The sequence below is a fragment of the Furipterus horrens genome, unplaced genomic scaffold, assembly GCF_987537825.1.
Source record: "Furipterus horrens unplaced genomic scaffold, mFurHor1.1.pri manual_scaffold_3, whole genome shotgun sequence".
Taxonomy (NCBI): Eukaryota; Metazoa; Chordata; class Mammalia; order Chiroptera; family Furipteridae; genus Furipterus; species Furipterus horrens.
The window spans coordinates 83,278,432-83,303,219 of NW_028327173.1; the positions used below are offsets into that span (position 1 = coordinate 83,278,432).

At 42.9% G+C, this 24,788-nt stretch overlaps 1 protein-coding gene and 1 long non-coding RNA gene across 7 annotated transcripts in view; one reads left to right on the top strand and one right to left on the bottom strand.

The window, feature by feature from the left end:
• The window catches only part of SIRT5 (sirtuin 5), a 32,586-nt gene extending 12,588 nt beyond the window's left edge, over positions 1 to 19,998 (bottom strand). For 2 of the 6 annotated variants that reach the window (XM_090269802.1, XM_090269798.1), the window contains exons 1-6: positions 19,933 to 19,998; positions 12,225 to 12,372; positions 8,757 to 8,890; positions 5,589 to 5,814; positions 2,555 to 2,642; positions 1,316 to 1,369 (exon numbers count right to left, since the gene is read on the bottom strand). In XM_090269802.1, the coding sequence (XP_090125928.1) occupies positions 1,316 to 1,369; positions 2,555 to 2,642; positions 5,589 to 5,814; positions 8,757 to 8,890; positions 12,225 to 12,339 (617 nt within the window). In that variant the 5' untranslated portion in view covers positions 12,340 to 12,372; positions 19,933 to 19,998. Of the gene's footprint in view, positions 1 to 1,315; positions 1,370 to 2,554; positions 2,643 to 5,588; positions 5,815 to 8,756; positions 8,891 to 12,224; positions 12,373 to 18,632; positions 18,776 to 19,557; positions 19,668 to 19,734; positions 19,887 to 19,932 lie in introns of those variants that run through there. The other 4 variants (XM_090269800.1, XM_090269801.1, XM_090269799.1 and 1 more) reach the window with 4 other exon arrangements.
• LOC150015410 (uncharacterized) lies at positions 19,772 to 20,926 on the top strand. The gene is made up of 2 exons (XR_016509729.1): positions 19,772 to 20,170; positions 20,797 to 20,926. It is a non-coding gene; the product is annotated as an uncharacterized LOC150015410 (long non-coding RNA).
• The last annotated feature ends 3,862 nt before the right edge of the window (positions 20,927 to 24,788 follow it).

Below are 24,788 nucleotides of genomic sequence, written 5' to 3' on the forward strand. Positions count from 1 at the left end.
AGGTGGATCAGAGGAAGGCCAGGGTTGTAGAGAGGTCACCTCTGCTCCTTCTGACCACCATCCCTGCCCTCCCAGCCCATAGGAACTTGTCCTGAATACCAAGTACTAACTTTAACTGCCTTATAAAGTTTTTATTTTGTCTGGATGCAGTGGGTTGATTTTGAAACAAATGTGTTTCAGCCAAGTTTGACCTTCTCTTTCTTAAACAGTTTTCTCTTTCCCAGTGACTTCATCACACTTGTGTGCACAACTATGCTCAGTTACCCAGACCTGGGAGGAACACTGGACTCAGATTTGCTTCTAACACCCCAACTTCCCCTTAATTTCATCAATGACCTCCTTTCATGTTTTCTGAGATTCACCTCTCTCTGGCCCTGTCTACAGCGAAATTTTCTAGTGTTGATTACTAAAATCTCTCATCATTTATTCCTTACTATCTCTTAATCACTTTGTATGTACCTTCTAAAATAATCTCCTCCAAAATATCATTTTCATCATATTAATGTCCTACTCCAGAACCCTCTAGGATTCCCTGTTCTTTCAGATAGAAACTTTAGCATTTAGTAATGAAAACCCTTATTAAGAAAAATAAAAAGGGTTCTGTGGTTAAATAAACCAGTGAAATAGTAACACATTATAACCACTTTTTAGAGAGAGACATGTACTGTAGCATAAGAAATGCTCTGAGAAGTCCTGCAATAAAGCAAACACACTTTAACTTGTTTAATGTAGTGCCATTTGAGCACACTACATCTTTTTTTCCAAGCACTGCCTATGAACATCACATCGATCTAGTACTGTCTGAAACACTTTTGGAAGAGCTATTTTAATATCTGGTTTTTAAAACTGATGTAAAAATCTTTCTGTATTTTTTTTTAATCTACAAAAGTTACATTTGGTTCTGTGATTTCATCTTTGCAAGACCCTTTACTGTCTCCATAAACCTGGATTAATAACACTGATGACAATGAGGAGGATGAAGATGACAGTAACTAAAGTTTATTGACCAGCTACAGGACGCCAGCCTCTATGCTTTATATACACTGGATGAGCATCTGTAGCATAACGGCTTCAGAAACTCTCCAGGACTCAGACTGTCCTGCAGTGACATGGAGCAAACAGGGACAGACAGCAACAGTTCCCTTTACCTGGTTCCGTTCGTCCTCTGTGCCTTTGCCCTTCACCTCATAGGTCAGGGCTGGTTTTTACATTTGAAAATATAAGAGGCATCTCACCAAACGAACTTATATTTTGATTCCTAATTTTCTCTTTTTGCAACCTGGAACCCAAATACAGATGAAAAATTTTTACCCACCGGGGAAGTTTCTCAACTGGGATTCTGGCATCTTGTGCTTCAGGTTCTGGAGCACTGAAGCAAACAATATTAGAGAAGAGACATGTCACTGGTATCATCAAGGGACAAAGAAATCACATAACCCAATGAGTGTGTATATTTGCCTGGCAGAATATGGTACAAAATTCATAATTAATACATGCGGCACTTGAAGAATAGACATTAAATAATTACCAGTGGTTTTACCTCAAGAAGGAATTTGTATGTGGAGCACCAGATGTGCTTAAGGGGGAGTTTGATGATTTGCATTGTATATGTTATAATTTGAACCTTCTTCAATGACATTATATTAATATATTTCTTATATAAGTTATACTAATTTATAATGGTCAGGTAGAAGTTTTTTCAATATTCTGAGTCTACACTTAATTTCTTTCCTTATTTACAATAACAGGACACATTCATCAGAGAAATGTTGGAAAATATAAAAATACATAAAAAAGAAATCAGAATTACAGTATTCCCTCACTTTTTGCAGGTATTACGTTCTAGACCACCCCATGATAGGTGGAAATCCGCGAAGCAGGAACCTTACATTTATTTTAGTATTTATATATATTTTAAGGCTTTATAAACCCTTCCCACACACTTATAGACTGTTCCCAGTCTCTTATTAACCTTTCCCACTCCCTTATTAACCTTTTCCACACTTTTATAAACACTACTTATGTTCTTAAACATATTCTACACTTTTAAACCTACATAACTTTAACAACATACGTATACAGTACCGTGAAATCCTGCAATATAGCTAAAAATCCATGATAAATAGTTAAATATAATATTTTTAAAAATCCCGTGATACAGTGAGGCCACGATAAGTGAACTACAATATAGAGAGGGACTACTGTACCTATTATTCCATCAGTCCTGAAAATTACTGTATTTTCTTCAGGCCTATTATCTATACACAGAAACATCAACATGAGGAGTGTGTGTGTGTGTGTGTGTGTGTGTGTGTGTGAGTGTGTGTTTAAACACAAAGTTGGGATCATACTGTATAGAGTTAGATCCTATGGTTTTCACTTAACATGATAAATTGTGAGCCAAATATTTCTTTCATAATATACTATAATGTATTTGGTCCTATTTCTCATAAATATCCATGCAAATCTTAAGTTAATGTTCAATTTCCTCACAGTTATGTTCATTTTAAAAGAGAGAACAACATACAATTACTCTGTAGTGCAGCATAATTACCCTTTTCCTGATAAAGCTGCACAAATTGGACTCTTGTAATTTTCAGCCACAACTCCACAAGAGGTACATCGAGTTTTAAATATGCTACCTGAAAAACACAAGTTAAGCAAGACCAGAGATAGTATCATTAAGAGCACTTGTCTCCATGTCCAAAAGGGTACAAAATCACTTAGTTTTCATGTGCTTGTTTTAGCAAATGGGCCTACCCTAGTTATCACAAGAACTGCAAAGGCATGTAGTACTATTGAACAAACCAAGAGCATCTGCCCTCCAGGATTTTGTAATCGAGAGGGAAGAGATAGAAGAAATAATGTCGTCCATGATGAAGGAGCTCTCAGATTACTTGGAGTGATGTTCAGGTGGAACTGAACTGGTTCACAGAGTAGACAAAGCCAACCAAACCTAAGGACATGATTTACTAAGTACATGATTGATAAAGGTTCAGTAGCTTAAAATGTGTTTATAAATCTTAATTTCAACTTAATAAAGCTTGAATCTTTTGTTCAAAAACCAGATCAATCGATCAATAATCAACTAATAAATGAAGAAAATAACTTAAAATTAGTAACCATTTATTGTGCTAACCTGATAATGGTGACTACAATTCACTGCATGTTCGCCATGTGCCGAGTGTTGTGCTAAGCAAGTCACACACTGTGGTGGACACACATTGTTCCATTCTGTCCAGTGTCACTTTGTTGAGGAACCATCTCTCCTCAATCCCATGCTGAGCTGATGGAGCTAATTACATCCTAAAATAGAAGTTTGGGCACAAGTTCCAGACTGGTCTAATCATAGTAGCCTAACCCTTTAGTGGTAGGTGTTTGCTCAAAAAGGAGGTAAGTGACCCAGGCAAGGCCATGCAGATGTCTATCTCCTGAGGAGAGCTAAGCTAGAGTGAGCCTGGAGCTGCCAGATGCTACCTTTGCTGGCGCACAGAGATGATCATCTGCAGAGGGATTCAACAAAGCTGAGAGAAGGAGAGGCAGAGGGGCAGGGAGAGAAAGACAGGGAGTCTCCTGCTGACATTGGCTCCACTTCCGGGCACCTCGGTTTTGTAAGCCAAGGTACCCGTTTGTCAGTTTCAGTGTGACCACTTTTCCCTGTGTTAACATCTCTGAAATTCAGATGTGTCCTGCAACTGCTACTGGCCACATGATAGATGTGACGTGGTTGTCACAGCCAGCACTTGCACAGACTTGTTGAAGGATAATGCCAGTGACTGACACGTGGTGACTTGTTAACCTCAGTGTCCTGACCGGACAAAGGCAGCCCCTGTACATTTCAGCCAACAAACCATGTAAGGGCCATGTGGGGAAGAAACTGAGTCCAGGTCCTTGTCTGGAACCCTTCCACTGACACCTTTTGGTTAGATCAAGAAGGCCGATATCAACCCTGCAGCATGTGTGTCAGCAGCTTGGAAGAGAAGCCCAGAGACGGGAGAGGAGCCTCTTTTAGGACATGCTGCATGACCAATCCCTTGGTGGCACAGAGCATGACATTGTGTGGCAAACACAGTCACTGATGCCTCGGAGTCATTCACAAGTAATTCAGAAGGAATATCTTAACCACTGTTTCATCCAGTGTTTTTTATATGCGTGATGAGTTTCTAAATAAGTGTATCTAAGGAAGTTTTAACAAGCCTTTCCCAAGAGTATACAATAGCAATTCTAAGGGATAATAGAGTAAGATATCATGGTTTGGGCAGATTATTTTTTTCCAAGTATCACATCAAAAACACAATGCATCTTAAAATTGATGACACCTTCAATTTGATGAAGGAAGGGCTTCCTTTTATTTACCTAAATTAGAAGCAAGTTCTCATCACTTGAAACCAAAAAAGTCCCAACTAATATGCATATAAACATATTATCTTATTTAAGCCTTAAAATAACTGGATAAGACAGGTATTATTGCCATTTTATACACTCTACATGGCAAATGACAGCCTGCATTCTGACACTGCAGAGAAACGAGAAAAGCCATGTGGAAACCATCCCAGATCCAGCAGAAGAAGGTGCCAAAAAGACACGTGGTTAGTAGGTGGCTAACGCTGCTGGGACACGAGAGAGAGATGGGATCCGAGTAAACAGTGCTCAGCTTTCATTATCAGGGTGACCAGAGCCGAGGCAAAAACAGACAACTTCATGGCATACACAAGCAGCATTCCCTACTGGCTCACTGTTCCTGGAAATTCCACAATTAGAAATGCTTTCCTTGGGATTGAAGTTTTATAAACTCATAAATGCAAATGTCCTTGGGAAAAAAAAATCCTTCCATATCCATTTATGCTCTTGTATGATGGGTTTATTAGATTTTTGGTGAGCGCAAAGAGAGGAAAGAATTACGAGGAGAAGAGGGAAAAGGAGGCTGTCATCAGGACAAAACCCACGTGTCACAAACATGGTGGGCTTGATATAGTAAAGGTCACTGAACTGGCAGCTCCTTAAAGGCTGGAGAGCTTAGCAGAAGCACAGCCTCAGTGGACAGTCTCAGGGGGAAAAGGGAAAGTAAATAGATACCCCCAGGAATGCCAAGGTCCCCCTTTGCCAGATCCTGTTAAAGACACAGCTGTTCAATGGCCCACACCTCCTGGCTCCCTTCAGCCCAGCTGGGCAGTTGTCTCTGAGCACAGACACCTGAAGGGAACTCCCCAGGGAGGGGAGTGCATGCAGCTGCACAGACCAGCACTTTTCCAGTGTCTCAGGTGCACACCAGACACTGGGCCATCTTGTCAAAATGCAGATTCTGTTTTAGTGAGTCCAGGTGGGAAATGGCAGGACATGTGTTTTATTTTAGTTGTGGTTTGTTTTTTTTTAATTGATCTGAGACAGAGAGAAAGAGAGTAACATGGATTTGTTGTTCTGCTCATCTATACATTCCTTGGTTGCTTCTTTTATGTGACCCGAAGGAGGATCTAACCCGCAACCTTGCTGTATGGGGACAATGCTCCAACCAACCAAGCTACCCGGCCAGGTCAGGACTTACGTTTTAAAGTCTGATTCCCTCCCCATGTAAGGCTGAGGGTCCTCACCATGAATTTCCAGAAGGGTCTTGGTGCCAGCCTTGCGGTGCAGCTCATCGATGTTTTGGGTGATGACTACGACCCGGCGGCCCCGCTCACGCAGCCGGGCCTCACACTGGGCGATGGCGAGGTGCCCGGGGTTTGGCTCTACGCGCTGGATGACTTCCCGCCGGTAGTGGTAGAACTCCCACACTAGGGACGGGTTTTGTGCAAAGGCCTCAGGAGTGGCCAGGGCCTGAGGGTAAGAGAGGAGGCAGGCGTCAGGGAGGGAAGGAGGCGCTGAAGCTCCGGAACACAGGCAGCGGCGTGGCACCTGCAGCGACAGGCAGTCGCGGGAAACACTCATAGGTCCCTTTTTCTCTACACGGGAGGCAGGCAGCTTTGGGAGGGTGCAAGCTGGCACCCATCTGCTGTAGGTTCATGCCACGTGGCAGACAGGGCAGAGGCCCGGGCTGCAGCCTGCGTCCCAGTCCTGGGACTAACAAGAGACCTTGGAGAAATCGGTTTTAACTTCCCCAATTATGACTCAGGGAAAATGCAACCTGTCCCATTTACCACTCAAGTAAGGTATGAACACGAAGTAAAGTAATATACAGGAAGGTACTTTAGGTTCTAAAATATATAAAGTCAGTATCATTTGTCCAGGAAAAAAATGAAATGTAAAATGCCCAAATGAGGTATAATGGCTATAGTTGAGAAATTCAGTTTTTATAAATGTAATTACAGCTACACACTCCCTATATGTATTATATTAACAAAATATATACAAATACGAGGGCTTGAATGTTAATGCTGGCCTCCTTCCAAAAAGATTGGATCCTTTCTTGGGGTAAATGAGAATATACTTTGTATTTGGTTTAAACTATTTAACCATGTGCATATGCACATTATATTGTTGCATTAAATATTTAAATAAATACAAAGCCATGGAGATAATTTCATCTATTTTTGTAATAATAAATCCATGTATTTTTATCTGTGTGTTTGAGTGCACATAGGTACACTGGCTTAAAACATGGATAAAGTTCTGAAAACACACACCCAAATATTAGGATTGGGGAGAGGCACAAGGGAAAGTTTTTCATGTGATTTTATACCTTCCATATCTTTATTTTTTTTCCTGCTAGCCCTGGCTGGTTTGGCTCAGTGGATTGAGCGTCGGCCTGCGAGCTAAGTGTCGCTGGTTCGATCTTCCAGTCAGGGCACATCAGAGAAGGAAAACTCTGACTCCAAAAAACCTCCGCTGCCTTGCGGCATACCGCTTCAGGGGAAAGGCTAAGGGAGTAAACCCCGACAGAAAATCCGGAGCCGGAGTCCCTAAGGCGGTTTGACGTTGTAGTCAACACCGGCAACTCCTGCGGCGCACCTGAAGCCAAGCTGTATTGACTCCGTCTTTCCCTTGGACCCTTCAGCTGCGAAGAGAGGGGGGGTCTGCTGCACGGGCAACAGCAGACCCTCCATATCACCCTGCCCAGGCTCTGTAGCTTCAGCTTCACTGGAGAGGACACTCCAGCGTCATCGTAAGATGTCGATTCAACACGGGAGGAGATAGATACCGTGTCACTCCCGAGTCGGACTGCACAACCATTCTCGGCGGTGCAGATAGACTCTTAAGAGGCTACACCATCGTCTCTCGAGACGGACGGCTGCCGACGACGACGACGACGATACAAATACGTGTTTTACAGTGCAATTTCTCTAGGACAGACAAACCTCCTCTATGGTGAACTGAGCAATAGTTGCCTGAGGCTGGAAGCTATCGGGAAAGGGCACAGGAGAACCTTCGGTAACGACCAAAATGTTCTGTATCTCGATTGTGGCGGTGGCAGCATTATGCATTTATTTTACTGTAAAGGCCCCCATCTACCTGGTAGTCACAGGGCGTGCATCTTCTATGCTGTGGATTACTTGTATCAACCCTGTACTTCCTTTCTTCCTGCCCTCCACTTGGAGCACAAGTGGCCTGAGCAGTTTAGAGGTAGCACATGACCCTGGATCTATAGGGCTGGGGAAAAATAGGTTTACAGTAATGAATAAATAACACTGCAAGAATAAACTCTGTGTTTCGCATACTCACAACCGCAAGCCTACTTTCACCCACCCTGTAAGTGTTCTGGGAACACAGAGGGAGTTGAACATACTGTATTGACTCCATTGTTTCCCACCAACTTGGAGCTGCTCTGACATGACAGACCACCCCTCTCTAAGTCCCTCCTCACACCTGCTGAGCCCCCACCCACTGCTTCTCTAATTCAGGGACTGCCCTCTGTTGCTCCTGAAGGGCCCTCTGCTCTTCTTTCTCCCCTCCTTCATCTTTAAGGTAATGATTCCCATGTCTACATTCCCAGGCCTCGCCTAGGGGATGGTGGAGAATATCCCAAATATCCTAAATATTTGCCATCTTGAGACCTTTAATACAGGAAAAAAGGGTGGTTCATTAAACCTTCACACAACAAGAAATTACCTACTAAATTTGGAAGTCATGTATTGAAGTAATTATTTATGTTTGTCTTCATTCAATCAACAAAAAAATCTATTAAGCACCTACATTGTTCCAGAGTTCTGGAAGCTGGGGATGGACTGATGAATGAAACAGACAAAATTCCCTACCCTCCAAAACTAGGGATTTCCTGGGGGCGGGGAGAGACTGACTGCAAGGGCCTGAGGGAATAATCTGGGATGCGGAAATGCGCTATGCATACACTTGTTAAAAGTCATTGAACTGTACACTTAAAATTGGTGAGTTTCATTGTATGGATAATATATCTTAATAAAAACTCAATTTCTTTAAACTTACATTCTAATGGCCTTCGTATAAAGTTTGGAACATCAAGCCCTAGACTTTCAATAATTCAACTTCAGTCTTAATGTGAGAAGTTCACAGAAACTTTAAAAACTTCTAATACTTAATTTCAATATCTACAGTAATGAATTATGCTAACCAAGGTTTTCTGATTCAAGGTTTTAGGCTTCTAATTGTTATCTGAATAAATGCAATTTATACATACCTAGAAAGTAAGGGAAGTGGCAGCTTTGCTTAAATGTCAGATCTTAATCATACAGATGCTATGTTGATGCCAAAACGAACAGGATGCCTGGGTTTCAGGCATCAGCATATGTTCTGAGTCAAACTCCATTATGATTTCATTCAGAAAAGCCTCTGGAAACACTACTAACCTGAGATTGCCACTTTCTCCAAAAACCTCCAGCTCCTCTGAAAGTCGGAATTCCACTTTCAGCACTAATGCCAGCCCCTGAAATGACGACTATGTGCTTTGCTTTTGCAAAACACTTCCGAAAATCAGCCATGTCTAAAGAGAGAATAAAACTTTATCAATCCAGTGCACCATTTGGATATTTATATCCTTATCAATTGTCTGCCTAGGTTTCCCCTGCTATCCAAAAGTAGAGTGTTCCTATCAAACCTTACATCAAGTGAAGAAGCAGCTATCTTAGGACACATTTTGCTAACAGATGCACAAAATAAATAGAGATAAAGCACAGATGCTCACACACACAGTTCAAAGCTATGGAGCTGGATGCTGGATGGAGTTCGCAGAGAAGGAGCTTAGCAGGGCCGCTCTCGCTGCTGCTCGGGGTGTGTGCTGTCTCTGTAACTTGCTGCAAAACAAACGCTGAACGCTATTTTTGTTTTTCACCTTTTTTCATAAATTCAAAAATCTACTTCTAATTTCTTTCGGTTAGCAAAATCAGATACTAATGTAGGTTTTTTATAATAGCAAAGTGGTATAAAGCAAACTTTTGAAAACTAGGATACCTGTATTTTGAAACTCAACCTTGTGTGAAATTGTACTGTAAGATACCCATATAAAATCATTCCCGTACTGTGAAGAGGCCATCATGCCCTTGATGTGTGAGTGTATAACATCTTAAGAAAGAAGCAGGGCCTTCAGGCACACAGCACTGGCTCTGTATCTCAGCTCTGCCTCCGTGCATGTGCGTGATCACTTATGAATCCCTGCCCTTCTGCTCTCCTGGGCTCCCTTAGCAATTTGGTGTGCACAATAGTATCCCCCCTAGAGTCGGCTGGTATAAAGATTAAAAGAGGCTAATGGATGGGAATGCATCTTCCTTCATGAAAATAAAGACAAGTTTGTGTGTGTGTGTCTGTGTGTGTGTACTGACCTCAGGCCCACTGGACCCCAAGGCCTTTCCTTCCACCCCAAGTTCTCTTCCCTTTGCAGATCTTGCTGATTCTAGGTTCTCTCAGCATAGCTATCGACAATGAGGACCAAGGCCCCTCTCCTGTGAACAAGTGCTGTGCCCTACACCTGGACATATGACCTTTATAGCTCATAAGAGTTACTTTTCAACAAGATGTCACCAGACAGTTTGGGTACAGAAGGGAACTGAACACAGAGAATAACATGACAGTAGGCAATCATGGTCACAGACCAGGGCTTACCCTCCAGATCGAAGGCCTTGGTCTGCACCTTCAGGCACTCTCCCTGACCTCAGACCAACAGGGGCAGCAGCCATCATGTAGGGACGGCTCACCGCGCCCAGGCTCTGTGCAAGCACACTACATGGCTCACATGGTGGAGTTCAGCCCTGAAACGAATGTCCCCATCCCAGACTTGGAAGTCCTACTATTCCTCCTGGGTGGCAGAGATTGGGTCAGAGCCCAGCATACAGCCAAGAGCAATACCTCCTCTCCCTGTGTGAGGGGTAAGTGTGTGCTGTGGCCCCAGCGAGTCAGGTGTAAGCTGTACAAAGCTGAACATAAGCTTCAGGGAGAAGAGAGACCCCCTCTCTGCCCTCCACCTGGAGAAGCAAGTGCCAGACCAACACTGCCTGTGGCTGGCCTGGGCTACTGAAGCAGACAACTTTTAGGAGTTGCCCACCTATGCCACAGCACTGAAAAGTTCAGCGGAAGTGAAAGTGAGTTCCGCAGCTGACAGAGCAGACCTTCTGGTCTTGCCCAGGAGGCAACAGCAACCAAGGTTAGCCCTGAGACTGACAGAATGCTCCCTAAGAGATGGAACCAGAGACAGGCAGGATCAAGGACAGGAAGAGATAGTGGGGTAGGGGCTCAGAGTTGAATGTTAAAGGGAAGGTGACTTCATTTTGTACCCCAAGCTGGTAAAAAGGATCCTAGTGGTTTCTCATACTTGTTGGCTCCATCTAGGCAAGGGTGGTACTTCCTCGCCCTCCTAAGCCCAGACCACCTGTATGGCCCATGCGGACAGATAACTCTTTTTTAAAGGGCTCCACTACCCCTCCCTTTCTCTTTCTCTCTGACTACTGGGAAGAGTGAACAGAGTCAAAGCAAACTCTCAGAAACGAAGAAGCAGAGGCCCCATCTCCCTTTCAGCCACATTCTCAGAGCTCTCTGGGATCACTTGGCTGCAGCGAGGCTCACAGGAACGAAGGGGTTCAGACACACTGTTGCCTTTCAGTATGACCAGCCATTCTAACAGTGCTTACACTCTCGCCACTTTCAGAAATAGATCAGTGTGAAAAGTCAGGCCCACTTACGCTGTCTAACTGAAAAAGAAACCCAGTTGGAGTGGATTAGAGTTTCTAGTCTGATCTACCCCGTGAAAGAACAAGATGCTAAATAAGAAAATGTGCAAATATTTTTCTAGGAACTAGTTACATGACTCCTGGATTAAAACCCTACAAACATCCTTAAAGACCTCAAAGTTCACCGATAAAACTTTCCCCCATTCTAAAGGTGTTTTCTACCCCAAATGTAAAGTCTGATGAATAGATTCCCAGGACAGACTGACTTTTATTAAGGTACCACTTTAAGCAACTTCTAAAAACAAATTAAAAAGCCAACTCAGGTTTGGTTCTTGGAAAACAGGATGTAAGATATAATAATGTTAAAGTAGTGTGAAATCTTATTTTAAAAAGACACTTCCTAACTGTATGTTATGCATTTCAGACCCAGGTGGCCCACTTCTGGTCAAGCACATGCTTCTGGGTCCCAGCACAGCGTCTAGCAGCCTGTCCTGCACAGCTGTGAACACCAAAGGGTTGGGCAGCTGAATGGCACTGGGTTCCTTGGGTTCTTTATTGTTTCTGAGATTGGGCAAAATGGAAGGAGGCATTATTACAATTCAGCATACTCCCAGTACTAGAAAAAGTTATCCAAAAATGGAAAATGAGGCAAAAAGAGCTCAGCATGGCCTTTCAATGCCATATTGAAGCACTGTTTAACAGGTCCACCTAAGGATCATTTGTTATAGCAATCTGTTACACTGTATTCCCACTATACAGTGAGGGTACAGATATGTTAAGTTGTCAATTTTTGTCTGGTAGAGATACAAATCATTTCTGTCCAGTAAAAAGTTTAACCCCATATTATCCTGTAGGACAACCCCCAGTTTGTCTCTACTGCAGAGAGGGGTTTATAATACAAATCATGTGTGATAGGCTTAAATGCAGATATTCTGAGAGAAGCAAAAAATGTTGAAAATGGATTTACCTTGACTATTAAGAGATCATCCCTGACCTGTCCTGGAGGGGACTCACCTAAGGAGAAAAGGATAGAGTGGCCTTCTCCAAAACTTTGCCCAGCACCCACTTCAATATAAACATTCCCCTCAGAGTGCAGAAATTTTCAGGTACTTCAAATTCCACTGGAGATGAGGAGATGGCAGGCTAGGAAAGACATACTTGAACTTGGACGAGCCATTGTTAGACAAATCTTGGTTCCTGTGGTGGCTGGAGATTTCAATCCACAGTACAGTTGGGAAATTAATCGGCTGGGGACAATCTGGAGAGGTCCCATCAGGTTTCTTTATAGACTAATTCTTGAGATGGGCTTCAGAAAAATCACAAAAACAAATAGAAACAATCAGAAAATACTTCTATTTCACACACACACACACAGTATATATATGTAAGAAGGCCCTTAAAAATCTTGTGTTAGATCTTCATGGTATTCAGCCTCTAAACCAGCTGTTTTCAATTTGTTCTCAAGAGCACCCAGCTGCCCTGGAGCAGTGGTTCTCATGTGTGGTTCCCAGCCCAGCAGCAATAGCATCACCTGAGATCTTGTTAGAAATGTAACGTCATGGACTGCACCCTGGGCCCATGAATCAGACACTTGGGATGGGGGTGAGGCCCACATCTGTGTCCAGGTGATTCTAATGAATGCTTAAGTTTGAGAACCACAGCCTTAGAGGCTTAAGATGGGGTTAGATGTGAGAATTCATTTGAAAAACAGGTTGTGAAAACTACCAGGCTGCTCTCTGAAAATGTAAATTCTGAGATCTGAACTAATCGAGAAAGATATTTATTATGACAACAAATAGTATAAAGATGACATCATGTCAAAGAAACTTCTCTGTGTGTTTTTTTTTTTTAATCCTCACCCAAGGACATGCTTATTGATTTTAGAGAAAGGGGAACGTAGCGGGAAAGAGAGGGAGAGAAACATTGATTGAGTTGCCTCTCGTATGCACCCCAACTGGAGACAGAACCCACAACCCAGGTATGTACTTTGACTGGGAATCAAACCCATGACCCTTTGGTGTAGGGGACAATGCTCAAACCAACTGAGCCACACTGGCCAGGGCAGAAAATTGTGTCTTAAAGCACATTTAGTAAGTCTCTATCTATCCCTGAGGAATTTATAAAAGGAAAGAAGACCACAGAGAAAGAGAGTATTTGGATCAGTGACATCAAAGTGGTAATTGGCAGAGCTGACTTCTATCTAGGAGGTCAAATTGTTCGAAAAACTCAGGATTAAAGGTTTGTGGATATAGGAAATATAGAAAAATAACATATTTCCCAAAACTTAACAATTCCTTTGGAGAACAACCTATCAAAATTAAAATGCATTTTCCCTTTGACTTAGTTACCCCAACTCTGGACATTTTTACAACAGTAAGACTTACACACATCCAAAATGACATATGTACAGGGTTGTTCTTTAGACCATGCAATTAACAGTAAGGGACTAGAAACAACCTAAAACAATCATCTGCAGGGGACGAGTTCAATAAACAATGGCACATTCACAATATGCAACATAATTGCCATATAAAAGAGTATGATGATTCTACTTACATGACATTCTAGAATAGACAAAACTATGGGGACAGAAAACCTATCAGTGGTTGCCCACGCAGGAAAGAGTCAATACACAAAGGGCCATGAGTTTTTAAGGTAATTGAATTGTTCTATATCTTGATTCTGATGACAGTTACATGACTGTGTCTGTTAAAACCCATAGAACGTACACCAGAAAAGGGTTAATTTTACTGTGTGTAAACTATAAAACAGTTCTAAAATAAAACAAATATATGTATAGGATTTCAGTTTTACAAGGTAGAGTTCTGGAGATGGGTTGCACAATGTGAATGTACTTAACAATATTGAACTAGAACCTTAATAATGGTTAAGGTATTAAATTTTATGGGTACTTTACTACAATTTAAAATATCCCATATGAACAAAGTCTAATTAAATGTGATTTGTTGGTTAATCATTTATAAGAAGACAGCTTGCGGGCTTCAGAAGTGAGTGTTGGTATCAGCAGAGCAGAAGATAGTCACAGAGGTTAAAAATAAATGTCTGGAAGATGAGGCTCAAAAACACGTTAGTGCAAAATCAGATTATTTAATGCCATAGTCATTCCAATATTCAGATTTCAAATGCTTTAAAAAAAAAAGACTAGAAATATTCTCTTTAATCTGATAGAGATCTCCAAAATATGTCATGGTGTTGTGTGAGAGAAAGGGCAGGGGATATGAGTGTATACCATAGTACTTATTTCCCTTTATGACTTTTTTTTTTTAGTGGAAGAATTCCCAAGAAATTAGTTAAAAAGAATTGGGGGTGGGGATGTGATACGGGGTGTATAAAGACAAGAGTGGAAGCAAGGAATTTCAGCGTATGTGTTCATAGACTGTTTGCACTGTCCAGGCTCTGCAGAGGGAGACCAGGAACACACTTGTAGTTGAGCAGTTGCGAGGAGAAAGAAGCAACACACAGAACTGCAGGGTGTCCCAGCGACAGTGTTAGAAAGGATTTCCTATAGGAGTTGGGCCTGTGTTAGCTAAGGTTGGGAGGGGTTCGAGGGAGTGAGGCTTTATTCTGGGTTGGATGCTGTCGGGAAACAGCACACCCTGATTGAGTATTTTAGTGAATCTTATCTAAAAGGTAAAAGGAGTGAAGTGAGGCTAGAGCTGTGATTAGTCAATAAATAGCAGGCCCTGGTATTAGGCAGGATGGAAGGACGTTTTGTCATTTATGTGGCTGAGAAATGTTCTTGTTTTTGTCTAGGCTTAGATCTATTATGCAGTTGTCTTATTTTTGTCCTGATTCACCATGGTCACAGGGTAGCCTTGCCTGATGGTGGTAGTTCGTGTTCTGTGAAATTATTTATCTTTAACAGGAGAACACCAAGGTCTATCAGACAGTGCCAGGCCAAAAACTGGAAGCAAATCAAATGCCCATCAATTTATAAATGAGTAAACAAATTGTGGTCTATCCATACAATGACTGTTCAGCAATAAAAAGAACAAACTGCTAATATGTAAAGCAACATGGACAAATTTTTTAGGTATTATGCAAAAATAAATACATAAATAATTATGCAATAGTAACCTGCAGAGGAAAAATCTGACAGACGCTACCTTAAGCAAACAGTCAAAGTTAGTCCCCAGCAATAAGCATACTAACTTCATGTAACTCCTGGTAAGATGCAATAAGAAGGGCAAAATATCACTTGTGGTTTTTTCCCCGCAAAATGCATTAGCTCAATTATAAGAAAACATCAGACAAATCCCAATCGAGGGGGCATTCTAAGCAAAATTGGCTCTTCAAAAAATGTATCAAAGTTATGAAAGACAAAGACTAGAGACTTGTTCCAGGTTGGAGACTAGACAGGACAACTAAGTGCAATGTGAAATCCTAGATTGGATTCAAGACATGAAAAGGATCATTAGGGGGAGAACTGGCAAAATTTAGCCTGCAAATTACTTAATAGTACTGTATCTCTGTAAATGTCCTAGTTCAGGTCATTGTACTCTAATTATATCAGATGTTAATTTTAGAGGAAATTGGGCAGATAGTATATGGGAACTCCGTCTACTGTGTTTGCAACATTTCTGTAAACCTAAAAATATTTCAAAATAAAGTTTTCTTAAAAAAAAAAAAAAAAAAAAAAGCATTATGCTAAGTCAAAGAAGCCAGACCCAAAAGGCTACATACTGTTTGAGACCATTCACATATTATGAAAGGTAAAAACTGTAGGTACAGAAATCACACCCCTGCTTTCCAGGGTCTGGGGGAGAGAGGAGGCAGGGAAGGCCAGGGAACTCTGTTAAAGCAATGAAAAATGCTATGTCTTTATTTTGTGGTGGTTTTCCAAAGTCACAGAACTTTATAATAAAAAAGGGTGAATTTTACAGTATATAAATTGTACTTCAATAAACGTCACTTAAACACAAGAAGCAGGCATGTCAACAGATTTTCATTGTAACCTGTCTACTGTAATAAAAAAAACTGGACAAGAAGCTTGCAATACTGAAAAAGAGAAAAATGGTGTAGTGCTGGTTTCCAGAACACCTCAGAGGACAGACCGCTCTGGTGGCCCCGGGTCATTTCCTCAGGGAATGCAGGTCAGAGCCAAAGGGAGCACCAAAAAAGGCCCTTGGCTGACTGGGTGCCAGTGGGAGGTGAGCAGACTCAGATGCCACCGCAGCCCAGGAGAGTCACTCTGGTGAGCGGCTTGTAGACTCTAACTCTGGGAATGCCATCATGAAAACCACCCCAGTGCTCTATTTAAAGAAAGCATGGGGGATAATAGCTTAGCATGATTTTCAGCCAGCATGGGCATGATAAGCCTTTGACAAGCTTCAATTTGTTTGGAAAAAACTAATTCTTTGGAAACTCAGTAATGGACAAGTGAGGTGTTTCTATAGCTTTATTTTTTTTTTAATTATGGAAATGTGTAAGCATATACAAAAATAGAAGTTATTTTCCCATCATCTAGCTTCAGTAATTATCAAGAAAAGGTTTTTTTCACAGATCCATTTGAGGCTTCAAGATATTATCATAGACAATATTATTAAACTTGCACATCTTGAGAACTGTGAAGACTAAAGTACCCAATACTGTATAAAAGCTCATTACATGTCGTATAAAGTTACTTATGCTATTATTTTGAGCTTACTATATTATCTTTAGTCATTTCTCTCAAAGATGAAGCTATATGATTTCACTGTGGATTTCTAATATTTTAATTTGGAGACATCTATTTGATCCAGAAAATTCTTTTCTTCTTCTGTTGATTTAAATCTTTTTTTAATGTTGATTGATTTCAGAGAGACAAGGGTGAAAGAGAAATATCAATGTGAAAGAGAAACATCAATCAGTTGCCTCTCATATGCACCCTCACCAGGAATTGAACCTGCAACTTAGATATATAACCTGACCAGGAATTGAACCCCCGATCTTTTGATGTACGGGCAACACTCCAACCAACTGAGCCACACCGGCCAGGGCTTCTTCTGTTGATTTTAAATGTTAGCAAACATTCACATTTACTGTTAAAGAATTTTGGATATCTCCTGAAAAAAATCGCCATATTTTTTCTCAGCCATGAAGGTAGATTTAAAAAATCATCAAGAATTTAAAAGAACTTAAATATTTAAAATCCAATCAACAGAGATGTGGATGAAAAGGGGTTCTAGGAAAGTAACCCCACAGAGTGATTCGATCATAAATTCCCAATTGGGCAGGTAATGGTGGGTAGTCATACTGGAGGCATATAACTTTTTAGTACAAGGTTTATCTTTGCTTTAAGCAAGCCCTGTCCCTGTTTTTGTGCATCTAGGTTAACACACCTTTGAAGGAAGTACATAATCACCCTCTTGCAGCACATAATCTCATCCTTAGTTCCCTTCTTAGTTTTAATGCATAAAAGAAACCACAAAACTCATTCTCCAGAGAATTTGAGAGCTTGCTTTCCAGCAACGTTGTCAGTTTGGCCTCGAATAAATTCTGATAAAAATTCGCTATAGGTTTGAACACTTAATGTCAACAGAGGCAGCAACCTAAAGCTCTTCCACATGAGGATCTAAAAGACTGGTCTGATGGACAGCTGTGAAATGATGGCAAAACTTCATTCTATTCTGAACACGAGTGTTGAATTTGTTGCTAATTATAAAGAGTTGTCAAGTATTTGAGAATAGTAAGGAATTTTTATGGTAGGATTGACAAGATTAGAACTTGTATTATCTGGGTAAAATGTTACTAACTTTTCATCTAAGTTTTCCCACTCAAATGTTTTTATTAAGCAATAATATTTCAACATTTCCAAAAATCACTAGTTTCTAGATTGTTTGCCTAGGCAATGCAATCAACAAGTATTTTGTAGGAAGATAGTTTTAGTTCTCATCTTATGTGAATTATAATGTCTACTGACACACGTATGTATTTATATATAATATATTCATGCATATACACACTCATGGGTTGTATATAAAAAACTCTAAACGTGTATTTTTTTATTTCAAATCTATCATACTAATTTATTATTAGTGGAATCTAAGATTTCTATGTCTATCTGACGTGATGAATGAATCAGTGAGAAAATTCTGGTACCCTGGGTACAAACCCATTCTGCTGCCTGTTTTATTAGTCGACATTTCACTTTTTTTTTTTTTTTTTAATGAATGTGGGAATTGTTCTGCTAGATTTTCCATTAATTTACAAGATGTTCTGCAAGTCTCTCAGTAAATGTGAAAACAAAGTGGAAAGTGAAAACAAAATGTTCACAAAGTTCTTGGTCAGTGCCACCTGAAATTTATTTCCAAGATCATAAATACTCAGAACATAAGGCTATTTTAAAGATGCTACCCTGAAGTATTTATTGGAAGGGTTATCTGTTTCCTGGAAGAAGTCAAGAGGGCAGTGGTTGTAAGTGAGTTACGGGAAGAAAAGGGAAAGCCTGCAGGGCAATAGAAAACTCAGGTTGTCCAGTTTAGAAAACCCCAGGGGTGAAAACTGCCCTGGGTGAAACCACCAATTATTCTGCCTTGTTTTTGCCTTCAGGGTAGGAAGACAAACCTCAGAGGAGGAAATAAACTCATTCAGCAAACCAGTCATTGGGAGCTTTCTGGGGGCAGAATGGGTTCCCAAACACTGACATTACTCTGGGGGAATGGCAGTCCCCTATTTAACCAGGCTTTCTTGTGAGACCTGAAACACACCTATGGAATCAGAAAAGAGAAAAATGTATGTTCCCTGTGAAAAAAGGGGCAACCTACTGATGCTGAAAAATATAATAAATGAATATAATAAATAAAAGGTTATACCAGGAATGCAAGAAAAAAATTTTACAAAAATTTTACATAAGTATATTGCAAAGGAACTCCAAAAACTTACATAGGCATTCAATAAATACTTTTTGAACACCTACAAGCTAAATTAATGCAATGCACCAGTCCTCGGCTTTCAACACTGGCAGACTTATTCCCTTCCCTCCTCTACCACCTACCCGCTCTTGTCAAGGTCACCGACGACCTCCACCTTCCTAAACCTTGATTACGTCCAGTCTGCGACCCATCTGATCACCTCTCCTCTCGAGGAAACTCTTGGCGTCTCCCCGCTTTCAGAAGACACCCTCGCCTGGCTTTCCTCCTAGTTCTCTGATGCCCCATCCTGCCAGGGCTCCAGACAACCTTCCCCTTCTACTGTCCAAAAGACGGCTCCACTCACACAGCCCAGCCTGAGCTCCCGAGCGTCTCCCATACCTTCAACCCACAAAGCCTTGGGGCACCACTGCCCCTGGCCCGGGCTTCTCCCGTTCTCTCACACCTCACACCTACAACGCCAGGCTGGTCACAGTCCTGACAGCTGCACCTCCGCCTACACCGACATCTAACACCCTGCCCCACGCCACCACCATCGGCCGTCCGGGACGCTGCAGTGACCAGCGTGCCTCTACCCAAAGGCCTGGGGCTCCCCCTTCACAGCGGCCCACCAGGCCCACCTGCTCCGACGGCGTTACTTTCCAACCTTGTTTCCGGCCCCCTCCGCACGTGGGGCTGCCAGGCCGGAGGGGGCTTTAGGGTCCTTCCGCAGAGGGCGGGCCGCACCCCTCCCCGCTCGTCCCCCCGCACCCCGCAAATCACACACCCCCATCCCGCGAACCCGCCCCCCCAACAACCTCCGCCAACCCCCGCCAACGTAGGGGGCCCCGGAAGCCGGAGGGGTAAGAGACTAGGCCGCACAGGCGCGCTCTGCCCCGCCCCGGGTCCGCACGCGGCGTAGCGCGCAGAGGGTGGCAGCACAAGGTCGGCCGGGATTTCCTCCTGGGCGGGAGCTGAGAAAAGCTGCCGGGACCCCCGTCGGGGCGGCGACGCACCTGCAGGAGGCGGCCACGGCGGGGGCGGCGAGGGGGCAACCGGGCAGAGAGAAGCGAATCAGCTTCCCGGGCTGCAGCGGCCCCTGCCGGACGCCCAGAATTGGCTGGGCTCCGGAGCGGTGGGGGCCGTCCCCTGGTCGTGTTCATCATTAACGTTTGTTTCTTTGCTTTTCTCTCTTTGGAGGACGGCGGGGCGGAGAGTGGGCTGCGCCTTGTCTGGTCTTTGTGAGCTTCTCAGGTACGTCGTGAATAACTGCCTCCTTTTTCTGTTAGCCTGCAGCGGATCATACAGATGAGGACAGCATTCCACATACTGGGGCTTTCCCTGAAACGTCAATTTTCCAATGGCGGTTAATTGAATTCCCAGGCTAGCTCACCAAACCTGAGTGCTGGTGCTGAAATCCTTAGCCTGGTGTCCGAGGAGAACAGTTTCAGGGCCTCTAGGACTCTGTGACCGACCATATCTTATTTCCCTTAAGATCGTGCATCTTTCTTTTTCTTTAATGCAGGCTTTACCTCCAGCACTACTTTTCCCACAATGTAATTGTTTGGAGGCATGCCATTGGTGCAAAAAATGTTACATGAACATTTGTTTTCCCAATCAAACTTCAACCTCTTCCCGCAGTTTGAGTGGAGATTCTGTCCACTTTGGAGCCCCTCTTGCCCTTGTAGACTGTACTGGCCCCTCAGGAGTTTGTGGAGTCCAAGAAAATTGGAGAAGGACTTCACATCTGGCTGCTATTTTCCCCCCTTACATGTATATGGAACTTACTTTGTGCCAGACACTTCTAGGAACATCACATTATTAACCAATTTAAATTTTCCCCACCACTTAAAACAAATTTTGTTGTCTCCACTTTACAGATGGGGAAATAGGCCTACGGAAGTCAAGTAACTGCCCCAGGCAGAAAATCTGTTCAATATTAGAGCTGGGATTTGAACCTGACCTGCCACCACATATACTGCCTCTCATTAAAGCACTGTAATGTTGTTCCATTGCCGCTTATGCTTATAATTAAGGATTAGCCATCAAGTGTTAACCCTTTCCTTCATCCAGATATTGGGGGCAGGGAGTGGGGGAGGCCCAGTGCCCTCACTGCAACCTTCCATGGTCTGAAGGTCCAATATGTAGCCCTCTGTTACCACCCACAAGTTGGGCCACCTCTGAGGCATTGTAGTCCATCAAGGTCCAGGAGTTCACCAACTGCAGCTACCCACCACATCACCCTTCAGCTCCATCCTTTCTTCCAGGAACAGCTAAGCCTTCCTCACAAGTGTCAGGCTACATCCTCTTCTTGAGGCATCAGCCTCAAGACTTTTTCAAACATAAAGACAGCTTTGAATCACATCAGATTGTTACAATACAACCATAGGGAAATAAGCAAAAGGCGAATTTGCAGATGCCCACTTACTTTGATGGATTTGCCCTTTGGCAAAAACCTTGTGGTGGAAAAGGGATATCCTCCTTTGCTTAAATTCACAGGATGCCAAAATGGCACTTAAATGGTTCACTTCATCTATGGCAATTAGTTTTCAAGCTTCACTTAATGTTATTTGTATACCATTGCAAGAAGGATTTTTATAGTGTTTTATGGGTCCAAAGTGCTTTCAAATCATTAATAAGTTATTCTTCCTTGAATCTTCAGATCAATGTTAACATCTTGCATTTTAAGTGCAACCACCTAGACACAGAGGTTAAGTGACTGGCCCAAAGTCTGGGGGTGAGGCACTGTCAATCCTGCGATTGTATCATATAATTCAATAGAAAAAGAAGAGTCCAACACTACACTATTCATTGGAAGAAAGCTGCACTTGAGCCAGGCCACTCAAAAGAAAGAGAAAGAGTAAGTGCTAGCTGTTCGTTTAAAATTTGGCTTAGAGGAGTGCTGGCCAGGAAGGGCCAATAACCTTGCTGTAATAGGACTTGTAAATCAATGCAGTTCAACACCTTAATTACAGACACTAAAACTGTCACTTGAGATATTTCTCCCTGTGTTTTTATATATTCATGCTTATGTTCTAAAAATGACCTCCTGAGGGGTTAATGGAAGAGTTGATTTAGACTCAGGGTGACTAAAATTGATATTAAAAAGAAAGTTTTAGCTAAAGGTAGTCATTTCTTAAATGCAATAGGTAACTAATATTCTATTACTCTTTCCTTAACAGTAGGGGCCATTTAAAATGTATATGGAAAAAAATGCTATACCTTTTTGTAGGACTCTCAGGCAAGGAAAGGTTAAAAGCACTTAAAGGCATCCTAGTGTTATCGGAGAAACCCTGGTTCTTCTTGCCCATTCAGTAAAGAATTACAGATCAGTGAGCCTATTAGCGTGCACACAAAATTTATTAGTGAATGGGAAAGCAAAAGCAAGAGTGGCCAAAGGCCAGGGTGGCAAGTTCACCCTAGAGTGACCAGAGGCCCTGAGGCCAGAAGGCCAAGAGCGCCAAGAGGGCCATGAGGGCCAAGAGCCAAGAGCTAGGAGAGCGAGTCCTTTGTCCTGAGGACTTATATAGCTGGTGGGATGAGGATGAAGAACTTACATTTTGACTGATGGATAAAAGTGGAGCCAGCTTTTCTCAGGGGGACATGACTACCCAAACTTAGGTGTGTGTCGGGTTCTGTTAGCCTGAATCCTTATCTTGCTCCAGACTCCATTTGTCCATCTTGTAAAACACAAAGTGAAGGGAGGCAGTAAATTAAAAGTTGGAGCAGTTACCTTAAGTTATTTATGGTTCCTTTTTCTTTGCCCCCTTTGGGTAGTGTGGACCCTCTCCCACCTTTCTGACCTTAGGATGAAAGCACAGTTTTAAAGGTTTTCCTTCCCAGATAGTGGGAAGGATACACAGACTTTCAAGGACTGCCCTCCTCCCATGTTAGCATGGTATTTTCTTGTGATGTTGTAACACCTGGCAATGTTATCAGGCCAAGCTCAGGACTGCTGAGTTAGCGGGTGGACATGTCTCCCTCTACTTCTAACCTCCTCTATTAAGTTCTTTGTTAGATTGCAGTGGTGAGGGTCCTGCTTTTATTTGCCCTCTGCTATTCACTAGGGCACTGCCATGCCAAATCAATAGTTGCTACCTCTGGCTTTAGCATCAGAATAGTGCTTGTCTTCTCATTTTCCTTCTTATGCTCCTCAGAGAGGCTAAAGAAAAGCTCCCAATGGGAATTCAAACTCAGTTTCCTTTGCCTTCCAGAGAACGCTGTAATTAAGCAATAGTGACTACATGGGAGAATCTTAAGAAAATGAATCTTCTACAATGTCAATAGAAAAAGCTCCCAGCTAAATCAACTTCTTGGTTTACTCTTGTATTCTATCCGCTCTGCACCAATTAATTTACTAAGCTCTTCACTATCAGTTGTTTATTTCTGAGGCAGCATAAAGCAATATTTTAGAGAAGGCAAGTAGTATATGGTCATTTGACTCAGGTGAGAACAGAATCTGTTGAGTGTGGAGAAAAATAACCCATCAGCTAAACTATTGAAAGGTATTTTCCAAATCGACCACCCACAAATTCTGCTGATAGCTCAAAACGAAAATTAATTACTTTGGGGGTCCTACTACATTTCAGTGTTCAGGTCACAAAAGGTAAGCAGGTACGGATGTTGTAAAGAATACTTAACTGGAAGTCTGAGCTGAGCACCAAGCTGACATATTTCCTGACTGATTAAATCAGCTAGTTTTCAAACATTTTTAAGACACAGACACTTTCCTTTAAAAGAAACCTTCACACAACTCTTTTGTGCAGAATGTTCCAGATTTAAAAGTGTAAGCAAGCACAGATGATGACAAAATAGAAGTCACAGAATGCTAGCGGTATAAGATGAAGATCCTCTGTTTTGGAAACTACATTTAGCATTCAATGAAGGTGACATTGTAACTGGGCAGCATGGGGTCCAGCCACTTGTTGGGGTGTAAACACACACTACAAAGATTTGTGAGGAAGGAAACAGGTTTTTATTAACAGGAAACCCGATTTGGGAGGGCTGGAAACGTTCTGAGCCACCCCCAGGAAGACTGAAGTCCAAAACCAAACCCAGAAGTTCCCCATTATTGCTTATCTGTCCTTTTGGAGCTCAAGCCAACCACACAAACAGGTTTCCATCCTCTCTGGGGTGTGCATTTGTGGATTTCAGAGTCACCATGGTCTCGCGGCAGCTCTCTCTCTGTGTCTGGGGTGTGCTGCTAGCTCACTCCAGATGGCGGTGCAAGGGAAGCTCCATTGGTGAGGAACCTCCCAGCTCATGCCTCTGTGCTGCTTTCATCGTGGGGTGCTATCCAGGTGACAGAGTGGAAGCAGTCCCAGACCCATGTGCCCTGCTGCACTGGGTTGTAGTATTCCAAAGGCTGGAGTCTGGTGAGGTATGAATCCCAGCATGGGTCCCTGCCGCCCTTGAGCTGGCTTCCAAACATGTGGGGGTCTGTGCCCCCAGCGGTCCCAGTGTCTGCTGCTCCCACCAGATCATCAGCAATGGCAAGAACCACCGTCACCGGGCTCCCGCTAGAGGAATGCGGTGGTGTCAGATGGTTCTGTCCACCACCACCACCACCTCCACCACCACCACCACCTCCTCCACCACCTCCACCACCACCAGCACTTCCACCACCTCCACCTCCACCACCTGCACCACCTCCACCTCCACCACCACCTCCACCACCACCACCACCTCCACCACCTCCACCACCACCACCTCCACCACCACCACCACCTCCACCACCACCACCTCCACCACCTCCACCACCACCACCTCCACCTCCACCACCTCCACCTCCACCACCACCACCTCCACCACCACCACCTCCACCACCACCACCACCTCCACCACCACCACCTCCACCACCACCACCTCCACC